The 24,247-nt window shown below is 39.8% G+C and overlaps 1 protein-coding gene and 1 pseudogene across 1 annotated transcript; one reads left to right on the top strand and one right to left on the bottom strand.

Annotated features, from left to right (window-relative positions):
- Positions 1–840: 840 nt before the first annotated feature.
- TBPL2 (TATA-box binding protein like 2) lies at positions 841–24,247 on the bottom strand. Its single transcript, XM_016198261.2, has 7 exons — positions 24,194–24,247; positions 21,435–21,892; positions 20,470–20,557; positions 18,074–18,165; positions 14,514–14,681; positions 10,691–10,785; positions 841–917 (listed from the first exon to the last, which is right to left on the bottom strand). Exons 1-7 carry the CDS (start codon positions 24,245–24,247, stop codon positions 841–843), a joined length of 1,032 nt encoding a protein of 343 aa, XP_016053747.2.
- Positions 4,195–5,344, top strand: LOC107525933 (small ribosomal subunit protein eS6 pseudogene; annotated as a pseudogene).

Here is a 24,247-nt window from a genome sequence, read left to right as displayed (position 1 = left end):
ACAAATCTGTTTCCTCATCTTGGTGAAAGACATAAATCACTGCCACTTGGGGCCATGAGTCAAGTTAGCCTCTTCCTCCCTGTTAAGGTTAACAAATGCACATCTCCATCAAATGCCCATGATTAAACCCAAATGCTAAACCCTTTGCTCCATCCTCTTAGTTTTATCTGGTCTGTTTTACATGGGATTACAAAGGCACACAAAAAACAAAAATTCCCCATACTGTTTCAAAACAGAGCTTACACTAAACCTGAATGGTTCTTGAAAGTTGAAGATTTATTTTTAAGTGAGAGAAGTACATTTCTCTGATAATTTCAAACAACAACAAAAAATGTGATTTTTCTTAAGGTTTCAGACTTTCATGTTTCATTTGTATTCTGACAGGATCCTTCACAGTGCATGTACCTAATAGCTAAGATCATCTACTCAATATTTTAAAAGGCAAAAAAATACACACTGATTTCTATCCTGCTAGATTTTATGCAGTTATTTGAAATTTCTATATATCATCATGCATTTCCAGAGGACACATTATGCACTACATCTTTAACAAGAGCAGAGCATCAAATTTTAATGATGCTACAAAATCATTTTAGCGAGGCCCTAAATCTCTCACATTCTGAAATAAGTTTACTTGTTCAGTTTTTAAAATAACACACAAGAGTCGTTTTGAATAAGAAGTTTTCATTTCTTAGGCATGGTTACTCATATAGAATCACCTTTTAATAAGTAAAGTCAAAATGTGTATGGAACATCTACAACTAAAGGTAGAAAAATCCAGCTGTTTCTGTGCTGGGCACGCACTCAAACCAATATACTGTGAGATGTTGAATGATATACTCAGGCTTTTTTAAAACCCTTTAGAATGGGATAGATGTTTTCAAATGCTTCATAGATCTCAGAACGTTCTTTGGCACCTGTAAAGAAATTCAATTTTATATAATCTTCAACAACAATTTCAAAATTTTCTTAAGACTAAAATTTAATTGTCATCTCCAATAACTTTTAATATGATGACATCTCTTTAGGTGTACCTGAGAAGTGACATTTATTGCTGATAAAAACAGAATTTGGTGATTACATCCACAAAGATACACCCTAGAGCAGAGTTTTCTAGTACTTCTACTGTGGGCATATCACATCATCGTTAGCCACATAAAGCTCAGTATGAAATAAGGAATGTTATTTCTAAGTGTGCCTTGAATATAACCCCAGGACATGACCTTCATCAGCACCTGTAGGCATCTAGCTACCAGCAAAAGGGATTTCCTTTGATTCATTTATCCCTAGTTAACATTGTGATTCCCTAATGTTGTTGACTAACAGAGTGAGATAAACTGGAGCTAAAGTTTTAAATGTCAGTGTATGGGAAGGGATTATTAGAGGAAAAAATTGTACCACTGTCACCCCTAAGAATCTTAAATTTCCAGAGATCTTTAATGATAACAAACTGCTCTAACAGTTAAAGGGATAAAACCATGAATTAGACATGGTGCCTGCCCTTGAGAGATAGTCATTCAGTCCCTACTCATCTCTCACCACCACCAACCACCACTAACTTCAAAGCTATGCAGGCACACTGAACTAAGGATTATGCCCTGGCATTACTCGTGTATATGGAGCTGTCAGCTAATCAGGAAATTATTGTGGGAAGGAGGCAAGGAGATTAATGAAAGAAATATAAAAATTTAGCATGAAGAGGAATGGAAAATAGCTTACGTTGATAAAGGCTTCCTTGGGAGCTACAAAGTTAGGGAGGAGGAAGGCTCAGTAAGAGCAGAAATAACCTCTGAGAAGTGGCTATCTGGTTTAATTACAGGACTTATCTCAGGGAATTACCCAAAAGAGGATCACCGGATTTGAGAAGCAGGTAGAAATCAGGGTTCAGAACCAAAGATGGGCTATAATTTTAAAAATGGGGGGAAAAAGGAAAATGGCAAATGTTGGTAAGGATTTGTAGAAATAGGAACCCTCGTACATTGCTGATGGGAATGTAAAATGGTTCAGCCGCTATAGAAACAGTTTGGCGGTTCCTCAAAAAAGTTAAAATAAGAATTACCACATGACCTGGCAATTCCAATCCTGGGTATATATCCCCCTGACCAAACTGAAAACAGGTACTCAGATAACACACATGTAGACTCTCGTTGATTGCAGCACTATTCAAAACAGCCAAGAAGGGAAACAACCTGAGTGTATATCAACAGATGAATGGATGTACAAACTGTGGTATATATACAATGGAATATTATTCAGCCATAAATAGGAATTAAATACTGATAAAGGCTACAATGCCGATGAGCCTCAAAAACTAACTGAAAGAAGCCAGACACAAAAGGTCACATATTGTATGATTCTGTTTATATGAAGTAACCAGAATAGATAAATCCAGAAACAGAATACACATTGGCTACCAGGGGCTAGTGGAAGGGAGAATGGGAGGAAACTGCTTAATGATACAGGATTTTATTTTGGAGTAATGGAAATGTTTTGTAACTAGACAGAGGTGGTGGTTGTACAACATTGTGAATGTACTAAATGCCACTGAATTGTTCACTTTATGTGAATTCTACTTCAATAACAATTTTTAAATGTTTTTAAAGAATCACAGATGAAGTCTTTATGAGCTTAAATTATTTTTGAGAGGTAAGGGGGAAAAGTTATGTATTCACTGCCAAGGAGTTTACTATCTGTGAGTCTCCACCCTCAAAGATGAGGGGTAGGGAGGAGAGGGAGTTATTGACACAGATAACAGAAACTCTGTACCTTTGGGGTAGGAGAAACCCCGTAAACCTCAGCAGATTTTTGTTACAGCACTAAAATTTTAGTTTCTAAAGAGAATGGTTGTGTAGAAACCAAAGAATGAGTTGGGGAAGAAATAAAACACCAATATATTAAAAAACAATATATTAAAAAACTAGAGAGTATTATGCTAAGTGAAATAAGCCAGTTAGAGAAAGATAAATACCACATGATCTCACTCATATGTGGAATAAATGAAATAAACTGATAAACAAAATAGGCCCAGAGACATAGAAGCATGGAACAGACTGAGGGATCTCAGAGGGAAGGCAGGGGTGGTAAAGTGGGTGGGGAGAGATTGAGCAAAGAACTTATATGCTTATATGCATAACCTATGGACACAAACATTTGTATGGGGAAGGCCTGGGGGTGGGGTGGATGCAAGGGTAGAGGGGATCAATGAGGGAAGAAAGGGATATCTGTAATGCTTTCAACAATAAAGATAAATTTTTTAAAAAGTTTTAGAACCCTAAGAAACTGGGCGGGGGAAAAGTGAGTAAAACAATAAAAATAAAAAAAATAAAAATAAAAAAAATAATAAAATAAAATAAAATAATAAAATAAAATATAAAATAAATAAAATAAAAATAAAACACCAATATATTAAAATAACAAAATAAAACCCTCCCTGCCTCTGGTTTGATGGACTTTTCTGGCTTCTAAATACATTTGAATGGAACAGCCTTCTTGTTAGGAGACAATGAGGTATAGTTAGCAGACCCACTTCCACTCCCCACCCCCAAAAATACCAAAGTAAGGTTCTTTTTACACTTCATTGAGGAACAGTGTCTAGGTCCAGAATTTTGGATAATTATACACTTCAGTTTTATCATAACACTTGAAAGAAAAAATCATACCTAAGAGCACTGCATTCAAGCCCAAAGACTGTAACATTCTGGTATCCCCTGGGGAGCAGAAAACACCTATCACCCAAGAGGGACCAGGCACTGAGAGTGAGCGTTGTTTTATATTATAGGAAACCTTTAGAACAAAGGGCTTTAGGGAGATTGTTTAGGACAATTTCTTCACTGCATGTGTGGGAATACTGGGGCCCAAGAAGGTGAAGTTCCCTTGAATAATGAATACCAGCCATGAGAGAAGATCTCATGTATCCAGTGGTCCTTCTTTTGCACCAAAGTCATCAAATAAACATTGCCAGGATTTGTAACTGGATGTTAAAATGAGCAGATTTGGTCAATTTAGTGGAATGTTTCCTCAGTGAAATTACTGGCATCAAAATTGTAAGGGAACCCAAAGCAATCTACAGTTTCAATGCAATCCCTATCAAAATATCAATGGCACTTTTCACAGAACGAGAACAAATAATCCTAAAATTTCTATGGAACCACAAAAGACCCCAAGAAGTCACAGCAATCTTGAGAAAGAAGAGCAATGTTGGAGGTATCACGCTACTTGATATCAAACTATACTACAAGGCTTTAGTAATCAAAACAGCATGGTATTGGCATAAAAACAGGCACATAGATCAATGGAACAGAATAGAGAGCCCATAAGTAAACTCACCCATATGGGTCAATTAATCTATGACAAAGGAGGCAAGAATATACATTGGGGTCAAGACAGTCTCTTCAGTAAATGGTGTTGGGAAAACTAGACAGACACATGCAAAAAAATGAAGACAGACCACTTTCTTACACCATACACAAGAATAAACTCAAAATGAATTAAACACTTAAAATATAAGACCTGAAACCATAGAACTTTGGCTCCACAAAGGAAACCAACAACAATAAAAAAGGCAACCCTATTTTTCATGGTGCCTCAAAGGCAGTCGGCTGCTTCAGGAAGCAGCTGGACATCTCTCTCCCAGTCACTGGCTGCCAGAAACTCATTGAAGTGGACAATGAATGCAAACTCTGTATCTTTTACGAGAAGTGTATGGTCACAGAAGTTGCTGCTGACGCTCTGGGTGAAGAATGGAGGGGTTATATGGCTCGAATTGGCAGTGGGAATGACAGAGGTTTCCCTATGATGCAGGCATGGTGTCTTGACACATGGCCGTGTCCACCTGCTGCCAAGTAAGGGGCATCCCTGTTATAGCCCAAGGAGGACTGGACAAAGCACAAATCTGTTCAGAGTTGCATTGTGGATGCCAATCTGTGTTCTCAACTTGGTCATTGTAAAAAAGGGAGAAAGATATTCCTATTCTCACTGATACTGCTATGCCTTGCCACCTGGGGCCCAAAAGAGCTAGCAGAACCCACAAACTTTTCAATCTCTCTACAGAAGATGGCGCCCACCAATATGTTGTGAGAAAGCCCCTAAACAAAGAAGGTAAGAAACATAAGACCAAAGCACCAGAGATTCAGCATCTTGTTACTCCACATGACCTGCAACACAAACGCCAACCTATTGCTCTGAAGAAATAGGGCTTGAAAAAAAATAAGGAAGAGACCATGGAATATGTTAAACTTTTGGCTAAGAGAGTGAAGGAGCCCAAACAAAAATGCCAGGAACAGACTGCCAAGAGGCGTAGGCTTCCTCTCTGAGGGCTTCTACCTCTGAACCCAGTCAAAAATGAGATTTTCTAAGAGTAACAAATAAATAAGAACAGACATCAAAAAACAAACAAGAAGGCAACCCATGGAATGGGAGAGATATTTGTAAATAACATATCCAAGAAGGGGTAAATATCCAAAATATATAAAGAACTCATACAGCTCAATATCAAAAAAGCCAACAATCCTATTTAAAAATGGGCAGAAAATATAGATATTCTACAAAGAGGACATACAGGTGCCCAACAGACACATGAAAAGATGCTCAACATCACTAGTCAAAAGGGAAATGCAAATAAAAACTACAATGAGATATTACCTCACACCTGCCAGAATGGCTATTATCAATAAATCAACAAATAAGTGTTGTCGAGGATGTGGAGAAGAGGGAACCCTAGTATACTGTTGGTGGAATTGTAAATTGATAAAGCCACTGTGGAAAACAGCATGGAGGTTCCTCAAAAAATTAAAAATAGAACTACCATGTAACCCAGCAAGTCCACTTCTGGGTATTTATCTGAACAAATCTAAAACACTGATTCAAAAAGATATATGCACCCTTATGTTCATTGCAGCATTATTTGCAATTGCCAAGCTATGGAAGCAACCCAGGTGTCCACTGATGAGGTACATATATACAATAAAATATTACTACTCAGCCATAAAAAAGAACGAAATCTTGCCATTTGAGACATCATGGATGGACCTGGGAGTATTATGCTAAATGAAATTAAGTCAGACAGAGGAAGACAAATACCATATGGTTTCACTTATATGTGGAATCTAAAACACAAAATAAGCAAACAACAGAAACAAACTCACAGATACAGAAACTAATGGTTGCCAGATGGGAGGGTGTCGGGGGATGAGTGAAAAAGGTGAAAGGGATTAAGAAGTGCAAATTGCGAGTTATGAAAACAATCATGAGGATGTAAAGTACAGCATAGGGAAGAGAGTCAATATTATTGTAATAACTATGTACGGTACCAGATGGGTACTAGACTTCTTATGCTGATCGCTTCATAACATACCAATGTCTAATGACTATGTTGTATACCTGAAACTAATACAATACTGTTTGTCAACTATAATTAAAAAATATATAAACAGCAAAAAAAAAAACAACTTTTAAGGGACCCTAAATTGGCCCCATACTCCTTTCAATAACTAATCAATAATCAAACATCCCAGTTTGTAGCGCCAGACTCTGATTAGATGACCATTGCCTTTTAAGCAAAACTTACCAGACCTTTCCTTCAGTTCTAATGACCACCACTTTGGGGTAAACACCATTCCTAAGCTTGGGGACTGAGGTGGAAATTCTGTGGCTGGTGCACTGGAGAAAAAAAACTGGCTTTGAGAGCAAATGACATGAGCTCAAAAGGCAGTTCTACCACTAACTAGCTCTGAAATCACAGGCAAATTGTTTACCTTCTGAGTTTCTGTTTCCTTACCTATAAAATAAGGACAGTAGCCTTTCTCAAGGGGTTGTTATCAAGAGTTAAGTGAGGGAAGGTTTGGAAGAAGTCCTTTTTGAACCTTAACGTTTTACAAAAGCTAAGCCATTAAAAAAAAAATCTAAGCCATTTTATTGCTCTAGAAGAATGTACTTCAGGGTTAGGGGAGTTAGGATGGCTGGTCAAAGGACACATGCACCATCATTTGTTTCTATGTCTCCTTCACAGGGCTTGATTCCTGCCAGATGGGGAGTGTGTTATACTCTTTTATATCCTCAGCAGCTGAAATGTGTACTGGTAGGCACTTAAAGTTTATTAAAGATCTATCATCTGTCAATAAGAGTTTGTAAGCTTTCCCTACCTCTTAGGCAGCCCAAATATCAATTTCCAATATTACTTGGATTTTCTAATTCTAGTCTTACACTAAACTATAAATACATATCTTATTTTCCCAAGTGATATCGTGTGTGTGTGTGTGTGTGTGTGTGTGTGTGTGTGAAAAACAGTATTAAACCTCTAAAGGTATGCATTTTACAGTATATTAGTGGGACATTACCAATAATGATTGACAGGAATAGTCTGTTCTCGCTGGCTGAGTAACTAATCGAACCAGTCTTGCCATTTTTACTCTGCTCTCTGACCTGCTCTTTTCCAAGAACCACTGACATCTAGCTGATTGAGACGGACCCTGGGTAACAACAACCCGACTTCTTAGCTCTCTACGCTGGAGGGAAATAAGTAAACGCGAAGCATTTAGCTAAAGCCTCTTTAGATTTCATATTCCTATCATCAGGGCAAGGCATCACAGCAAAACTCCAGTCTTTCTCAATGCTAGGGAAAAAAAGCAAGGGGAGTGGGCTTTCACTGAGGAAAGAATAGCTAATGTTCATACTATGCTTACCTATGCCAGGCACTGTTTTTGTTTTGTCACAACACTGAGCGGGCAGCTTCTGTGGCCACCTGCACTCTGCGTATGTGGAAATCAAGGTGGAGAGCTTAAACTCACCCAAGGTCACAGAGCCAATAAATAAATGGTAAAGCCTGGATTCAAACCGGACAGTTGGCCTGCACAGCCCAGCCTCTTGGCCACCACGCCTGCCGCCTCTCCCACCACGAGAGTATTTATCATTTCTCCAGCTGACAAGGAGGATTAGAAAGGTGCACAAAAGACCACACAGGTGTCTCCATGGACATCTGAAGAGCTGGGGGACAGGGCGAGGACATGAAGACGATGGGCTCTGCAGGCAGGCTGCTCAATTCCCACCTGGGCTGTAGCACATACAGCTGTTTGACATTGTTAAGGTTACTTAACTTCTCCATTGTACAACCTCACAGACTTAACTAGAACCCACATAAAAGCCCTTAGCACAGCGCCTCACACCTGAGTGCCCAACCTATGTTAACTATTATTATGTCTTATCTTAGAAGTCAAAATTGACATATTTGCCGTTCATTGTATATTATTCCAGCAGATCCTAGCTATACTGTAAGACATTGACTGGCTTTTATTTCACAATATAAGCAGAAACGTGGACTTTAATTAATACATCTCATTCCCCTGGCCACAAAGTGACCTATGTTTTGCAAGAATGAAGAAATTTAGCTTTGCCTAGTCTATGTGCTGAATGCGTTAACAAATTTTAAGGCAAGTGCGTTGCATGGTTGTCAGTATTGCATGTTGGCAACCCTTTGCTTTTGTGATTTGTAACTTCTAGCAAATGTGTACATAAAAATTTTTCTTCCTTTTAATTTGGGGCAAGTGGGAAAGCTGGTCTGAATTAAGAATATTTAAAGAAACTTTTGTTTGTTTACCTACAATAGAAGCAGCCTATACTCGGCAATTTGCTCTTTTAATAAGACTGATTTCTAATGGCACATAGCATATATATGAAAGTATTCTTCCAAAGGTCTTGAAAAGTTTATTTCCTTAAATAGGGTATACACTGACCTCCAATTCTATTCAATTTACTTGGCAGGCTTCCTTTAGGACATACAGAGGTAAACTTTGTCAGTCACTAGGAGATCTTAATTATTTTAGATTCTGTATTGGTGGCATCTGAGGAATTGTAACTTTGCTGTATTCAAAAAGTTCTTGAATTCCAAACAGGCTTTCCCCACTTTGAAGACACAGTCGTTATTTCTTAGAGAAAAGCACACTACGAAACTGTACTGGGAATTATAAAAGACGACTTAGGAACAGACATTCCGTGTTGCTAGATGCTGAGAGATAGCTTTATCAATTTTTCTCAAATTAATTAAGTAGTGTAAAAATCTCACTTTTTTTTAAAAGATAGAGTTAGACTTTATAAAATTCTAAAGTTTATTTGGAAGCATATTGAAGAGGAGGAAAGAAATATAAAAAGAGAAGCAATGAGAGAAAACTGGCTCTATCAGATATAGAGACCATTAGAATTAAAGCACATTTACAGCACAGGAGTATAAACACAACAGGATTATCATAGCATAATTCTGGAGCAAAGGCAGAACTAGAGAACAGACCCATGTATAAAAATAAAGGTCAAAGGAGTCATCACAAATTAATGAGGGAAGACTGCGTAGCGTTCAGATGGCTGACTAGCTGTTTAGGGATGGAATGTGGAGATCATTTTCGCTCATGCCATACAAACTTGGCATTCATTTTGGTAGAGAAGAGTAAAATGTGTAAAAAGTCAGACAAAAATAGCAAACTTCAGTAGAATGTATAGAAAAAGGAGTCTCAACTACTTACTTTAAGAATTTAAAAAACCCTTCTTTATGTAAATATAAGTCAGCTGGAAAAAAGTCACAAATATAACAAAGAGTAATTATTTTTAACATTACGGTAAACTCATACAAATCCTTAGGGGGGGAAACTAATAAAAGTAGACAAAAGGAATAAGTTATGTACCCACTATTTACAAAAGACAAAGTTATCTTTATTGGATATAGTAAAAGTGATCAATTTCTATTTCTGATTACCAGTGAGGTTAAAGCAGTGAGATAATTTCCACTTGTAAAAAGAAAGCTTTCTTTTATGCTGTTTTGTTTTTTCATGCTGCTGAGGGTTTTTAAAACATGCTTCTATACACTGCTGGTAGGAACATATGATATAGGAGAACTGTATTGTATGATCCCTTCAAAAACAATTTGGTAATTTGTTCCAAGAACCTTAAAAATGGCCATATCCTTAGACAAAAATTCCATTTCTGAGCATCCACAATAAAATACTTCCTTACACATAAAAATAGCCAAATGTTTGTGCCATTTATAGGCAGCAAACAAAGAAGGAACATTTAAAATAACATGTTGGAACAGAGGTCAGGAAAGAAGCCTGCTGGCTAAATCTAGCCTGTTGCCCGTTTTGGTACAGCCTGGGAGCTAAGAATAAGTTTTATATTTTTTTAGAAAGAAGAATATTACATGACACATGTAAATTGTATGAATTATGTTAAAGTCACATTTCAGAGCCCTTTCCTTCATGTAATGCCCATAGCTACCTTGGCACAACAACTGTAGAGTTCAGTTATGGCGACAGAGACCCGACGGCCAGCAAAGCCTAAAATGTTTAGTATTTGGCCCTTTTCAGAAAAAGGTTTGCTGACCCCTTTGGGAGAACATTGTGCAGCCATTAAAAGCCTTCATAAAGAGTTTGTAACAAGGAGTTTAAGGTACATGTGTTAACAATGGTTAATAAAAAGGCAGGATGTAAAGATGAATATATATGTCAAAATGACAGAAAAACATGAAAAGGTTACATTGTTTTGGGCACTGGGACTGATGGGTGAAGTTATATTCCTTCCTACTTTTCTTTGCCCCAGGTGTTCTATAATAAGAATTACTTTATAATGGTGAACAAAGCTATTTAAAAGGAAAAACAAAGCACACACAGAGCTACTGAATTTTAGAAAGTCAGAAAATAACTTTAGAACTTACCTGTCAACACAACTTTTCCAGATACGAAGATAAGCAGCACAATCCGTGGCTTTACCATTCTATAAATGAGGCCAGGAAACAGTTCAGGTTCATAACTGTTAAGATAAAAAAGGAAAAAGTTAAAAATAGCACTATTCAACTACTTTCCCATAATATTTGAGACCCTGTATATATTAAAGCTAAATATTAAAGCAGTTTTTAAAAATTGTTTTGCCAAAAACCTTTTGGCCATCTTAATAAGTAGTCTTGGGTATGCTAGGTCATTTCTTGGCCAGTTGAGAACAGAATTCATTTTGGGCCACGATATTTTTTTCAAGTACATGTCATCCTAAGCTATTAGAAATGAAGGTAACTTAAGGCATCAGATTTAAAGTATTAAGATCTTATTGGTTAAATGTTCATCATCTTTCAGAAAAAAGTCTGTCAACAAAAATACATAAACACATTTTCTAAATTTTCCAAGTTCCCCCAATAATGAGCATATTTTTTATGCACTTACAAACTGATAAAGTTAACATTTTTAGCAGCTAGAACCTAAAAAGTTTTCTAAACCACTGTAATTTGTCTTTGGATGAATACTGTATAAAGAAAGAAAATTAAACTATCCCAAGTTTTAAAAATGCAGGATTTGTTCCTACACACAGTAACTCATTGAAACTTACCACTAAATAGTAAACCAGCTGCTCCGTGGAGCAAAGGGCTAAGAACTGGGTCTCCACACTCCAGCATAGAGGAGGAGAGAACTGGAGAAGCCTGGGAAGCTTACAAAAGAGAAGTCAGAAAGGGGAAGCTGATAAAAGAAAACTATTCTCAAAACAATGGCTAACGGAGAACAGATATAAGCAAAAGAGACCTCCGAGAAATGGAACATTAGGATGCACATGGATGACTGCACTTAAGGAGAGTCCAGACGACGTGAAAAGCTCCATTCAGTTCTGCAAACACCCATCCAACAACAGACGTGAACCCTCCGACTGGACCAGAAGGAGACGTCACAGGGCGCCCTTCTGAGGTGTAGGGAGGGTCCCGTGGCGGTCCCACGTCACTCTGCCCTGCTGCAGACAGCCTGGCCAGCCTCTGCCCACTGGCCACTTCCCCACCCGCAAGACAGTGACACCAGCTGGAGCCTTGGAAAGCCCATGGGAACCAGAAAGGGAGGCTGGGGCACAGAAGGAATGTTTCCATTTGATTTTCCAGCTGAATCTTAGGACTCCAAGAGGGGAAAGAAAAAACAAAAGCATCTAAATGATGGTGAACTGCATTTGCCTTTCAGAGCCATAGTTTTTAAGGGGCCGGCACCATAATCTTCGGATTAAAGACTTACTTTATGCTCTGCCTCAGTGTCAAGAGAAGGTTGAGGTAGAAAAAGGAAAGAGAGGTTTTGGTTAGAGATGGAGATGAGGGCTGAGAACAACAGCGACCCCTCTTGGCCACCCCAGATTTGACTTATTGTTCAAGTCTCAGGTAAATGTCACCTCCCTTCAGAAGTCTTCCTTGACCACCACACCTCCCCAATTACGTTACCCCGTTTGATGGTACCCAGGCGCTCCAAGGGGAGGAGCCATCCTTTATAGTTACCATATTTCATTATTGTCTTTGGTTGGTGTGTCTTCCCCTTCAGACAGTGAACTCCACGAGGCAAGAGACCATGGCTGCGTTGATTGTCATTGTCACTGTAGCATCTGCTTTATAGGAGCCGCCTAGGTTTCACTCATTTAAGAAATATTACTGGGATACCTTTGACTTTAAAATCTAAGAGAAGGGAGAGAAGTGCTCAGGGAAAACAATTATAGCATAGGAAGATCGATGGAGAAGGTTCCAGTAGCAAGGAAGATATCAGTATTATCAAATGCTGATAAATGCAAATTTGTAGAACCTGGGAAATCAAATGAACCTGAGGTTTTAACGTAAGGCACACTTGATCTGATAATCTGAACTGATATGTGCCATGGTTCCCCACAGGGCTACATGCAATTAAAGATCATTTTAAGGATAAAACCTGCTGGAAAAAGAGTGCCCCAATGTCACAAATAACACACTGAGTTGTAATCCATAACCTAAGGATGGAGCCGGGTGGAGAACATTTGGGAGAGGCAAGGAGGAGATAGCTGTGGGAATACAAAGCAGGCTTCCTCGCCAAATTAAAATAAAAAAAGGGATGAGATCATAAAACTGGCTCAGAAGGAAGATGGAACAGTGGAAGTCCCATTCCGAGTGGCTAAAAGCAGTGCATCTGATGAATTCTCTTCTTGCCCTGCTGGCACTTTTATCTTTCAGAAGGCAGAACTAGTGGCAAGGGCCACTCCTACTCTAGATTCAAATCTGAGCTGCAATGTTGGTGAAAAAGAGATGAAATGAAACTTAGGAGGATTCGCCTGCATCATCTTAGAGCCCTAACTGGCCAGAAAGGGGAATGCTACATCTAATTAGAATTCAGGCAGAGATCTTTATATATTCAGAAAAGTTGGTTCAGAGAAAGACAGACTGGAGGCCCATGGTTGAGAATCTGGGAGATAAGATGGCTCATGTGTTGAGAAACTCTTAAACAGGAAGGTTTTACTATGAGTCTACAAATTATCACAAGAGTGAAGAAAGAAAAGATACCTAAAGAGGCAATGTCTTGCATGGTGGGGGGAGGGCCCTTCCCGATGAGCTCAGTGAGACATGGACACTCAATAAGCATATGTTGAAAAAAATCGGTGAGAGGAAAACAGAAAATACAATCAAGGGGGAAAGAAACGTTGCCTGAAGAATATTATAAAACCGAAATCTCAGAATGAACTAAACATTTTTAAATGTTAGGGGAAAACAAGGTAACTTTAAACTTCTTTTCAGATCACGTCTCAAAAGAAAGCTAACAAATGTTAGAGAAAGTGCAGCTATGACCCCCAAGCTCTATTAAGCAGAATGATGGCCCAAAGGCAAAGAGAAGGAAAAGCGTTGGAGTGAAAGGACTTCAGTTCAAGCTAGATCAAGAGCACCTGCGATTCTAGGCCAGTTCAAGTACCAGGCCCAAGAGTGTATCCCAAGGGGCAGGGAGACTCGGTGTTGATCAGTGAACCTCCATCGCCGAGGTGGATGGGAGAAGCACCAACGTAGTGAAAGGGGGGGCAGAGGGGAAGAGGGGGAGGAGGAGCGGGAGCAGCAGCATTTGCTGTTGAGATGGAAAGTTACCTTTAAAGGGGCCAGGTAGGCTGGAGCTACTACCCTAGGGATCGGAGCACACTAAAGAAGAAACTCTGCTGGGACACACACACACACACACCCCTCTTCAATTGACCCAACAGGACAAAGACTAGATGGGATTACTGTCACAGAATATGCTGTGACCATTCTTTTCTCACCTTCTCTTCAACCCCTTCTCCCCTGACCAGCTACCAGCCCCTTCCGACCTGCCTGCCCCATCGCACAGCCCTCCTCTTCCCCCTATTGCTGTCGCCCCCCACCCAGGTGCACTGTCTTAGAAATCCGTGCGTCCACGGGCCTCCCCGGGTGGGCCACTGTCGGGCAGCTCTGGCATCACCCGTGAGCTTGTCAGAACTTCAAAAAATCTCTGGTGCTGCACCCCAGCCAGGAATGTGTTTTAATAAGCTGTCCAGGTGCTTACTACTCAATTTAATTTAAGAACCATTATTTCAAAAGATTGGGCATTTATGGTAACCAATGAGGACTTAGGCATAGCAACTTAACCCTTCCATGTATTGTGCCTTTACTAAAAAAAAAAAAAAATTATACTTCCTCTAAAAAATACATTGTAAAAGCAGCCCATAATCCAACTTTAATATGCTGGTAAATGCAAAGTTAAGTTATAGAACAATCATACCTACTGAATTGCTGATGGGTTAGCACCAAACCTTCCAGCCTGATGGGGAACCTCACATCGCAGCTTCCAACCATGTTCTGAATTTTAAAATCGAGGAATCTGGCAGGGAACCCAAGCTTCTGCACCACACGAGCATACTTTCTTGCTGCAAGTCGAGACTGCTCTTCACTGGGGAGGGCAAATGTGGTTAAAGATGACGAATCATCACGTCCTCCATATGACCTGGGCTGTATTCACACATTCCTCTGATTGCGTATCTACCATTTGAGCCATGTTTGTCTGTCAGTGTATACTATAAACCCGTAGAAGTGCAGGATGAGGACCTGTGCCCTCTACTCTTGTCCCTGGCACCCAGTAAAAGGTAAGGTACAAAGTACAGTTGTTGAACTGAACCATAGACAGACTTTTGTCTTAATTTGTCATCTATCACAATAAGATATTTTTTTTACTTGTTTTCAGTGATTTTTAGATAAAATTAACTATCTCAATGGTTCTCAAAATGTGTCCTCAACCAGTAGCAGCACCACCTCCACCACCACCTGAGAACTTGTTAGAAATGCAGAGTCCCAGATCCCACCTCAGACATGCACGGCCCTCCAGTGATTGTGATGCTCACTGAAATTTTAGAAGCGTCCATCTGCTGTAAAAGTGGGTGCCATTTAGGTGGGAACAGCAGCAACAAAAACAGGGACACATGCATGCACATGCATCAACATGAGGAAGATACGTGTCAACGGAATGGCACAGACATGACCCATGATGTCAGGACTTGGGTCTTTATGGAGCAAATTATATTTTAAGAAAAATATGAAAATACCTCAAAACCTGCCCAATTTTGCTCAGGCTTTCTCACACAATTGTCATTCAACTCATACTCAATATGAGAAAGCGAGAAATTCATCCAACGTTGTGGCTTTGTTCTGTTTGTCCTACTCTAACCCTAAATCCATGTTGGAGAACGTGAAGTCCTGAGATCTGAGGCTTTAGTTTTCACTCAGTACTTTTCAACGGTTACTGCCAAAACAAAACGAGTGGCAGGGGTTGCCAAACGGGCAACACCTGGTGGGTGAATCACGTGAACTCTACCCTCTCTTCTGGGTCAGCCCCATCTTTAAGCTGAAACTCAGAAGCACCTGAAAGAGAAGCCAGATGGAACGTGTTTGCTGGACCAAAGGAAGAGCGCGATTCTCTTTCCTATCTGGATCCTTCACAACACTGCAAGGGTCTGAATCGTATTAATCCAGAATTGTATTAATTACTTCACCTACTTCGCCTCACTTCACGTTGATTCTCCTCACCCACTTCTAACTCCTGAAATGTCCCTAGCAAGGCATGTCCCCAAGTTAGCAGTGAAACAAAATGTTTCCGTTTTGAAAAGCGCCATTTCACCTAATTGACCCATTACATTTGCCATGGGCCTATAAGATCAAATTTCAAGAATCTGCATAGCCATGTAGTTTCTTGGGATATTAGTTGTGACTATCACATAGAAATTTCCACTCAAAAAACTAACAGAGACTACATACGTGTTATTGTACAAACATTAGAAAATACATTAAGAACCTTGAAATGTCGCCATCAGTGGTGGAAACCACTAATAAGTTTGACTCTTCTGCATTTTCCCTGTGCAATCACAGGCATCCCTCACTATGCAAACTCTGGTTATTACAACTAAAGAGAACAGGTTTGACAAATTTGTGGAGATATTCTGATATCTCTCATACTAACCAAATGTTGACACCTCTATCCAAAACTCAAGAACCAGGTTGACTTGGGTAGCAATAGCTCCTATTATCTGAACTCACGATCCAAGCTTTCACTGTCAGATGTTAGGAACCAAATAAATTCAGATAGGGAAAGATACTCATGAGTGTGTGTAACATGAGCATATTTTAAAGTGAAAGTTGGATAATAAACCTATAATTAGTTGCCTGCTCTTCCCTCCCCAAACTAAACTCGATATGATTATCCTTCCAACTCAATATAAATGTCTGTATTTTAATGGCTAAATACAATTTTATTTTATGATCTAATCAAACCTCTATTACTGCATGTTTGATTTGTTTCTCCTCTGGTTTAAACAATGCTGAAATGAATATATGCAGATATTTTGCAGAGTTGCCCAATAATGATTTAATAATGGAGATTTCTTGGTCAAAGGGTACACAGATCAACAGAAGAAAAAGCCTAGAAACTTGCTCAAACAGATATAAAAAACTTAACTAGTAAAAACAGGTGTGTGTGTGTGAGGGTGATGGAATAAGAATAGATTCTTCAATAAATGTATCAGGGCACTGACTGTCACTTGAAAAAAATTATCTTACATTGAAATAAAATTCTAGACCTGCTCTGCCCAATATGGTAGTACTGGCTACACATGGCTATTAAAATTTAAATTAACTAAAACTAAATTAAAAATTCAATTCCTTTATTGTATTAACTATATTTCAGGTGCTCAATAGGCACATGTGACTAGGGGCTACCACATTGGACAGAACAGATATAGAACATTTCCATCATCTAGAGAAAGCTCTAGAGGAATCAAAACATCACTTTCCCTTCCTCAATACAAAGCAGGACCTGAAAAAGGCCAGAAAAATATACGGAGGTCAATATTTATATAATGTTGTACAAGGGGAATGCCTTCCTAAGCTTGAATCCAAACATTGAAATTGTAAAGAAAAAATTGGATAGACTAACTATACACACAAAAAATTAAATTGTGTAAAAATAAAACCCAAAAGTTATAAAACACCATTAACATTAATCTGGGGAAAATATTCACAGTATAAAATGGTGAAAATACTTAAGTATCTTCAAAGAATATTGGGGGGGGGAGTAGGCAGTTTATATCCTTATGAAAAATTAGTCATACTAGTAAACCAAGGAAATGTCATTAAAACAACATAGCTCTTTGCCAATCAATTTGGCAAATATAAAACATATTAACACCCAGTGTTCGCTGGAGAAAATGAACACTCAGTACATCTCTAGAATGAGGGGAAATTGGCACAGCCTTTCAGGAAGACAATTTGCTACTCATCTTGAGTACTCGGGAGGAGCAGCAGCTCCCCACTGCAGTGTCAGGGTGAAAGGTTCTACTCAGCACAGCACACGGCTGCCTCCGCATGAGGTCTGCGGACCATGAGCCTTTTAAGAGATGCCCCCTGAGCTAATGCTCAAGCTGATGGTCAAGAAATGTCTAATTCCCTTCCTTGAAAAAGTCCTATCCATTTATCAGCAATGTGGAAAATACACAAGAACTACATCCCCAGGTGTATAACAGGCTTTATCACCATGGTAGCTTATTTTCTTTTTAATGCACCTTAAAAACAAGTTTTAACAGCCTAGTGAAGCCCCCTCGGTTTAAGAGGGGACTGTAAAGTGGGATATAAGTCAGCATTATGGGGCTGAATGTTTTTAGCCCTAAATTTGGCACTTCACGAACTTAACTCTTTAGCCAAGTATTTTGCTTCTCTGTTTTAGAACATTAATGCTATCCTCCGTTGTTTTGCATACTGAATTCCTTGTCTGGTAGGCGCGGGGGGTGTTCTTCATACCTTTTGGCTCCTGTGCAGACCATTTTCCCAGAGCTAAATATGAGGGCTGTTGTCCTGGGCTCTCGGATCCTCATTATGACAGCAGCAAACCTCTACACACAGAAGCCAAAAGCAGAATTAGCCTCTGCTAGAGTTAACACCACTCTAGTTGAAAAGCTGAGCTGGACCTGAAAACAGTCTTGAATAAACTGAGATTGGGTGGGAAAACTAAACAATGTCTGGGTCAATTCTGCCTACATTAAGATTAAGCAACCAAAGAGTCACGATTCTAAAATGTACTTAGAAAAAAACAGGCAAAAATAACAACAGTGAAGCTAAAGTTTGAGTGCCTGATGTGTTTCAGGCCCTATTCTAAGAGCTTTCCCGGTTTTCTCTCATTTATCCTCATAACAGGACTCGGGGAAGTCCACTGTTATGCCCATTTAGTGCACAGGGAAACTAAGCGGTTATTTAACTTCCAACATTCCGCAGGCAATGTGAAAGGTGAGATTTGAAACCACTCCTCCTCTGACTCTGCTTTTTGCTTTGAAACACTTTCTTTTTCTTTCAAAGAATCTTTGAAAAAAATTAAAGGAATGCTACAGGCTTGCCAGACTCTAGAATGCACTAAAGAGCAGCCAAAACAAAGAACGGAATATGTATATTGATAGGCATGCTGAAGATGAATGACGAAAAGCTGATCTGTCAGGTTCTGGCCTGTCATAGTAGTTTTCAAAGTGTGGCCCACAGGCCAGCAGCAGGGGCAAGCCCTCCGAGTGGCGCTGCTGCAGGGGAGGGCTGAGAACCACTGGCCTGCCACAGCGCCATGTCCCTTAAGGACCTGCTCTCCCTACTGGGCCTACACAGACACCCCCTTCTCCGCTACCCCGCCATCACACTGGGAAAGAAAGTGGCCTGGGTACTAGGCAAGACTTCAAGTTCTGGGGGCCCGGGCTACTCCACAGGACCAAGGTGGGGCCAGCAATTTCAGATTTGAAGTGTTGGCAGATAGTAAAAGAACCCGGAGTCAGAACTACACAGAGCTGATCAAGTCCTAATAGTGATTTCCTGGTGTTTACTAAAAAGATAGTGATCTCACCCGCTATTCATTTTGTTACATTCTTATGGTAGCTTAAGTGCCAAGACAATTTCTTCGGCTGTCAAGCCCAAGTTGGACAGGTCCTATACCCTAAAATAAAATGAGGGGAGGGCCCGGCCAGCGTGGCTCAGTGGTTGAGTGTCGACCCATGAACCAGGAGGTCACGGTTTGATCCCGGGTCAGGGGTCAGGGCACATGCCTGGGTTTCGGGCTTGATCCCCAGTCGGGGGCGTGCAGGAGGCAGACAATCAATGACTCTTGATGTTTCTCTCTCTCTCCCTCTCCTTTCCTCTCTCTGAAACCAATATAAAAAATATTTAAAATAAAATAAAATAAAATGAGGGGAGAGCTGAGGATGGTAGAGAATAAAATATGCTTAAAATGCTGCTTGCTCAGTCATTTTAGTGGTCAGTCATTGCGGCAACTGTAAGAATCTCGTTGTGTTTCTGTCCTCATAGCCAGCTGCGTGAAATATAAAAAGGAGAGCGATATTGCAATCGGCTAACATTCAGGTAACATTTGGATTCAGATGTCAGCAGGACACCACCACAGCAAACACACAGAGTCTGTAAAGGGCAGACACTGGCAAGGTCCTCTGGGTTCCTACTAATGTGGTCTTTTTCATCCAACTCCATAAATCCTCTACCACCCAAGACAGTGAACTTTTCCCCAGGTCTTACTTGCCTTTATACTCCTAAGTACAGAGCCTTTCAAATCATTAAATGCTGGCTGAATTAACAAATCCATTTCCTAGGTAAATAGACCATTGAAAATGGGATGCCTGTCCTTAGCAGGACACAAGAAAAAAATAGATTTTATTAAACTTTGAGAGGGGTGTGTGTGGGGGGATCCTTGAATCTTACATTAATAAGTAGAAGCTTGAACTTGACACTTTAAACAATTTAGCTTTCTCAAAGGAGAAACTGTAACCGGAAAAATACGCAAGAGCCAGCTAGGTGGGACAACATTTAGAGAAAATTACTTCCAGACATATGATAGAATTTTAAGAAACCTAGCACCCCCATACTCAGGCTGAAAATAATCATACTGAAAAAACTTGCTGAATGAAAAGGGAAAGATCTTAACTTTGGGGAATTGCTCAATTACTGTTTCCTCCAGCATAGAGAATGAGATCGTTTTTTAGAACTTCAAAACAGAGAATGAGGCAATTAACCTTTTAAGTTGCCAAAAGTTTTTCACTCACAAATTTGTTCTTTTAAAGAAATACAAACAAAGGAATACATCAATATCTTGATCACATGAAAGAGACAAATCTGAATGGAAGCTAATTGTTGAAATGAATTCTGAGACATTTTACCTTTGGGTTATATTCTGCATTTTTTGCATGCAAAGCTATTTTCTTCAGATCCAATTTGCAGGCAAGGTTTGCAGTGGAAACTATATTCCTGAAGAAATAAGTCAACTTAGAAAATCATATTAGATATAAAAAGTAAAAAAGAATTAAAACTAACTTCCTCATTTCATAGGTTGTATATTAGTGACTTGGTAGAGGGAGAATTATTCTAAATTTGAAATACATAGTAACATGGTCCCTAGTAAAATGTAAAAATTCCAAAGAGAGGCACTATAATAAAATAGCTTTTCCTAAAATTTTATGACTAGTTGACTAAAATTAAGCTCTAAATCTTTTTCAAAACTATGCCTCAAAATAGAGAGCACAATTCCTAATCAATTTGCAAAATGAATTCAAGTTTACATCTTTATATTCTTTACATTTAGCTAACCCCAACAACAATTTTCAGCAACTACAGAGCCTTAGTATAAATACAATCTTTCAAGAATGTGTATATATATATATATACACATATATATATATATATTTTTTTAATGTCTTTATTGATTTCTGAGAGACAGGAAGGGAGAGGGAGAGACAGAAGCATCAATGATGAGTCATTGATCGGCTGCCTCCTGCACGCCCCCTGCTGAAGATCGGGCCCGCCACCCGGGCATGTGCTCTGACTGGAAATCGAACCTCGATCTCCTGGATCCTAGGTCGATGCTCAACCACTGAGCAACACCAACTGGACAAGAATATATATATTCTTAATCCCCTCCTAAGAAATCCTGAATTAGTGCTTCATTTTACAGAAAACAGAACTGTCTAAAGCCACAATCTATTAAGAACTGATAAAACAAAGAATAATAAAATCTGAAATTCTCTTCCTTACACTATTATCCTGAAATCAGTTGCGTCACATTCAGGAATATAAAATATGTACCCAGAAGCATCACCCATTTAAAAAACCCCAACAAGCAACTTACTGTAGTTGAGGAACAATTTCAGAACATTCCAAAACAGGGGTCATTGGCGTCATGGGAGTGATGGACGCAAGAGGCAAGGAGTCTGTTTTCTCAGGAGGTGGCTGGACTGAGTCAGCATCAGCAGGGTGCAGGTGTGAGTGGGAACTTGACGAACTGCTGCTGTTGAAGCCCAGGCCAACGTCCTGCTGGCTGGCTAAGAGCAGCCTACCTGGCTGACTTTGAGTTTTACAGTCTTCTTCCGTTTCATGCTTGCTTCTAATGACAGTCTGGTCTCTGTTTTCTTGGGTAAGCTCATCTGGTAGGAAGCTCAGATCCACAGATGAGAAACCACCAGATGTTTCTTTGACTTTTTCAAGGTGTGAATTAAACGCGGCCTCTGGATTGGATGAATTGTATATGTAGATGTCATACGGTGCAACTGGGCTGAGCAGGGGCAACGCGGGTGGGGCGAGGTCATCCTAGGCCGTTCCAAAACAGACAAAACACAGCAAAAGAACAGCATGTCACACCAACGGGACACCACCTCGGCCAGCAGGCAGTGTGCTCAGGATAAGGGGCAGTCCAATACAGCTGATCTTCATGCTCTGTCTCTCTCCACAAGGTACCACTGAAGTTCTATTATAGTGTTACAGCACACTTAATAGAAACCGAACAGTATATCTTAGCATCCAGAAAAAGCATTTTTCCATAAAATGCTTGTCCTAAGTTGCCGCCCTAAATCCAATTTTGTAATAGAGGTGATTGAGCAACCATGCTCTAAATTACATGTAGCTTCCAGAGAACAAATTTACTCTACTCCTTAAATTGATTATAAACTTTAGTTAATTTAAAGTTTGGCTTTTTTGAGTTTTACATTCATACTTTAAATAGAACAATAAGTGAAAGGAGTTTAAGATACAGCTTGAGTGCTAGTCAGGACTCCACTGAGGACTTCCTGCTATTCCTTCTAGTCAAAGGAGAGATGAGAAAATGTTCTAATTATTGTGAATTTGCAATAGAAAAAGGTTATTGTATTTCCAGCCCAGGGAAGGCTGCTCCACTTACATTACTGTCAACTGAGGGAATGAGGTGTGTAACCGAGGGAAGCAGCAAGTGTAAAATTCATGGAGTTTTAGTGAAAAAAATTGATTACCTTGGTACATATATTACCACCTGCTTCACCCAAGTTGCAGGCCGAGATTCTAGATTTTGAGCACTGCTCACAGGATAACCTTATCCCTTAGATCTTACTTCTGACAACTGAATAGTCACAAACACCTCTTCATCTCTGTATCTTTTCGGTGACAAAACTACTTCAACTAAGATAAGATGACTAGCCAGATCCTATTGAATTGCTCCGGTACTACAAGCCCAGCAGATGGCAGGGGTGACTAATTGATCAAAGAAAACACTTAGAAGAATGCATGCATTCTCTTGAAATACAATTTTTGACCTTATTTCATTTTGAATTGTGTAATTAGCCCGCATCTCACCCACCCCACTCCATCCCACAGACTGGCCCTAAGAAAAGTGAGGTAGGGACGATAGCCCTGATTCCTTTGTCTCTCCTGTCCTGGCTGGAAAGGATCTCATCAGCCAATTTACACTAAAGCACCGATATCTGCAAAAAGTCAGTGTCTCCCCCCCTTCTTCCCACTGTGGTATTTTAGCAGGGGGCAAAGCTCTCACCCAGGGAAACAACTTCAACAAGGAATTTAAAATGGGGATGGAAGGAGACTTGACTTGGGGTGGTGAACACACAACACAATATACAGATGATGTATTATAGTACTGTATGCCTGAAACCTATATAATGTTATTAACCAATGTCACCCTAATAAATTCAATAAAAAATAGAAATAAATTTTAAAAATTATATATATATATATATATATTTAAAAACTAAGGCGTTTAAGGCAATGGCAACAAGATCTTTAAGGGGGATGTTTTATGGCAATGGAACCTTGAGTTTATCTGTAAGAACACACCTCAGAGGATCTATGATAGCATATTCACTGCATTCTTGACCTTACATCTGAAGAAACTTTTTAAAAAATATATATCTTTATTGATTTCAGAAAGAGGAAGGGAGAGGGAGAGAAACATCAATGATGAGAGTCATTGATCGGCTGCCTCCTGCACGCCCCCTGCTGGGGATCGAGCCCACAACCCGGGCAAGTGCGCTGCCTGGAAAGGAACTGGATACCCTGGATCATAGGGTGATGCTCAACCACTGAGCCATGCTGGCCCGGCTGAAGAAACTTTTTTTTTAAATGGTGTTTACAGAACCATAACTCACTCATCTTTCCCAGAACCTGTCCTGCGTGGGCTCGCCTTTGCTGTGTTAGAAGCTATGGGAGGTCACTGTCTCTACCTCAGTCCTATCCTTGTCTTTAAAATGCCCCCTCCCCAGACCCCAATAAGTTGCTTTCTTGCTTTTCTTTTTTTTGAAGGCTCTTTCCTCTCTTTTCCACAACACTTGACTCTAAAGAGTCTTTAAATTAAACAAAACAACACTTAAGAATCACGAACTGAAGGAAGCCACAGGTGCCTCCAATTCACACTTTGGATTCACACTAGGCCAGGTTCGGGTCCGGTTAGCAACCTCAGGCAAACAATTTCACCTCTCCAAGCTTCTATTTTTCAACTGAAAGACGAAGGTGATCAGGCCCATCTCTCCGCGTCGCTAGGAGTTTTACGAGTAAAGAAGGCAGAGGACTTTGCAACTGGGCGGGACGCGGACCCCGACGGGGGGACAGGGTGGCAGCTCCCCGGCTCACCTGGGCGGCGCACTGGTCCAGGTAGAGCTCCAGGTACATCTCCTCCTCGTCCAT

The sequence above is a fragment of the Miniopterus natalensis genome, chromosome 1 (genome assembly GCF_054644295.1).
Source record: "Miniopterus natalensis isolate mMinNat1 chromosome 1, mMinNat1.hap1, whole genome shotgun sequence".
NCBI classification, from domain to species: Eukaryota; Metazoa; Chordata; class Mammalia; order Chiroptera; family Miniopteridae; genus Miniopterus; species Miniopterus natalensis.
This window is presented reverse-complemented; position numbering and strand designations above follow the sequence as displayed.

Coding starts and splice junctions, on each gene's coding strand:
- TBPL2 (XM_016198261.2), bottom strand. CDS start 24,247: ATGGACGAGGAGGAGATGTACCTGGAGCTCTACCTGGACCAGTGCGCC. Junction 18,166..20,469: donor ATGCAGAATATAACCCAAAG/GTAAAATGTCTC, acceptor TTCTGTGTGTAG/AGGTTTGCTGCTGTCATAAT. Junction 10,786..14,513: donor ACCCATCAGCAATTCAGTAG/GTATGATTGTTC, acceptor TTATCTTAACAG/TTATGAACCTGAACTGTTTC.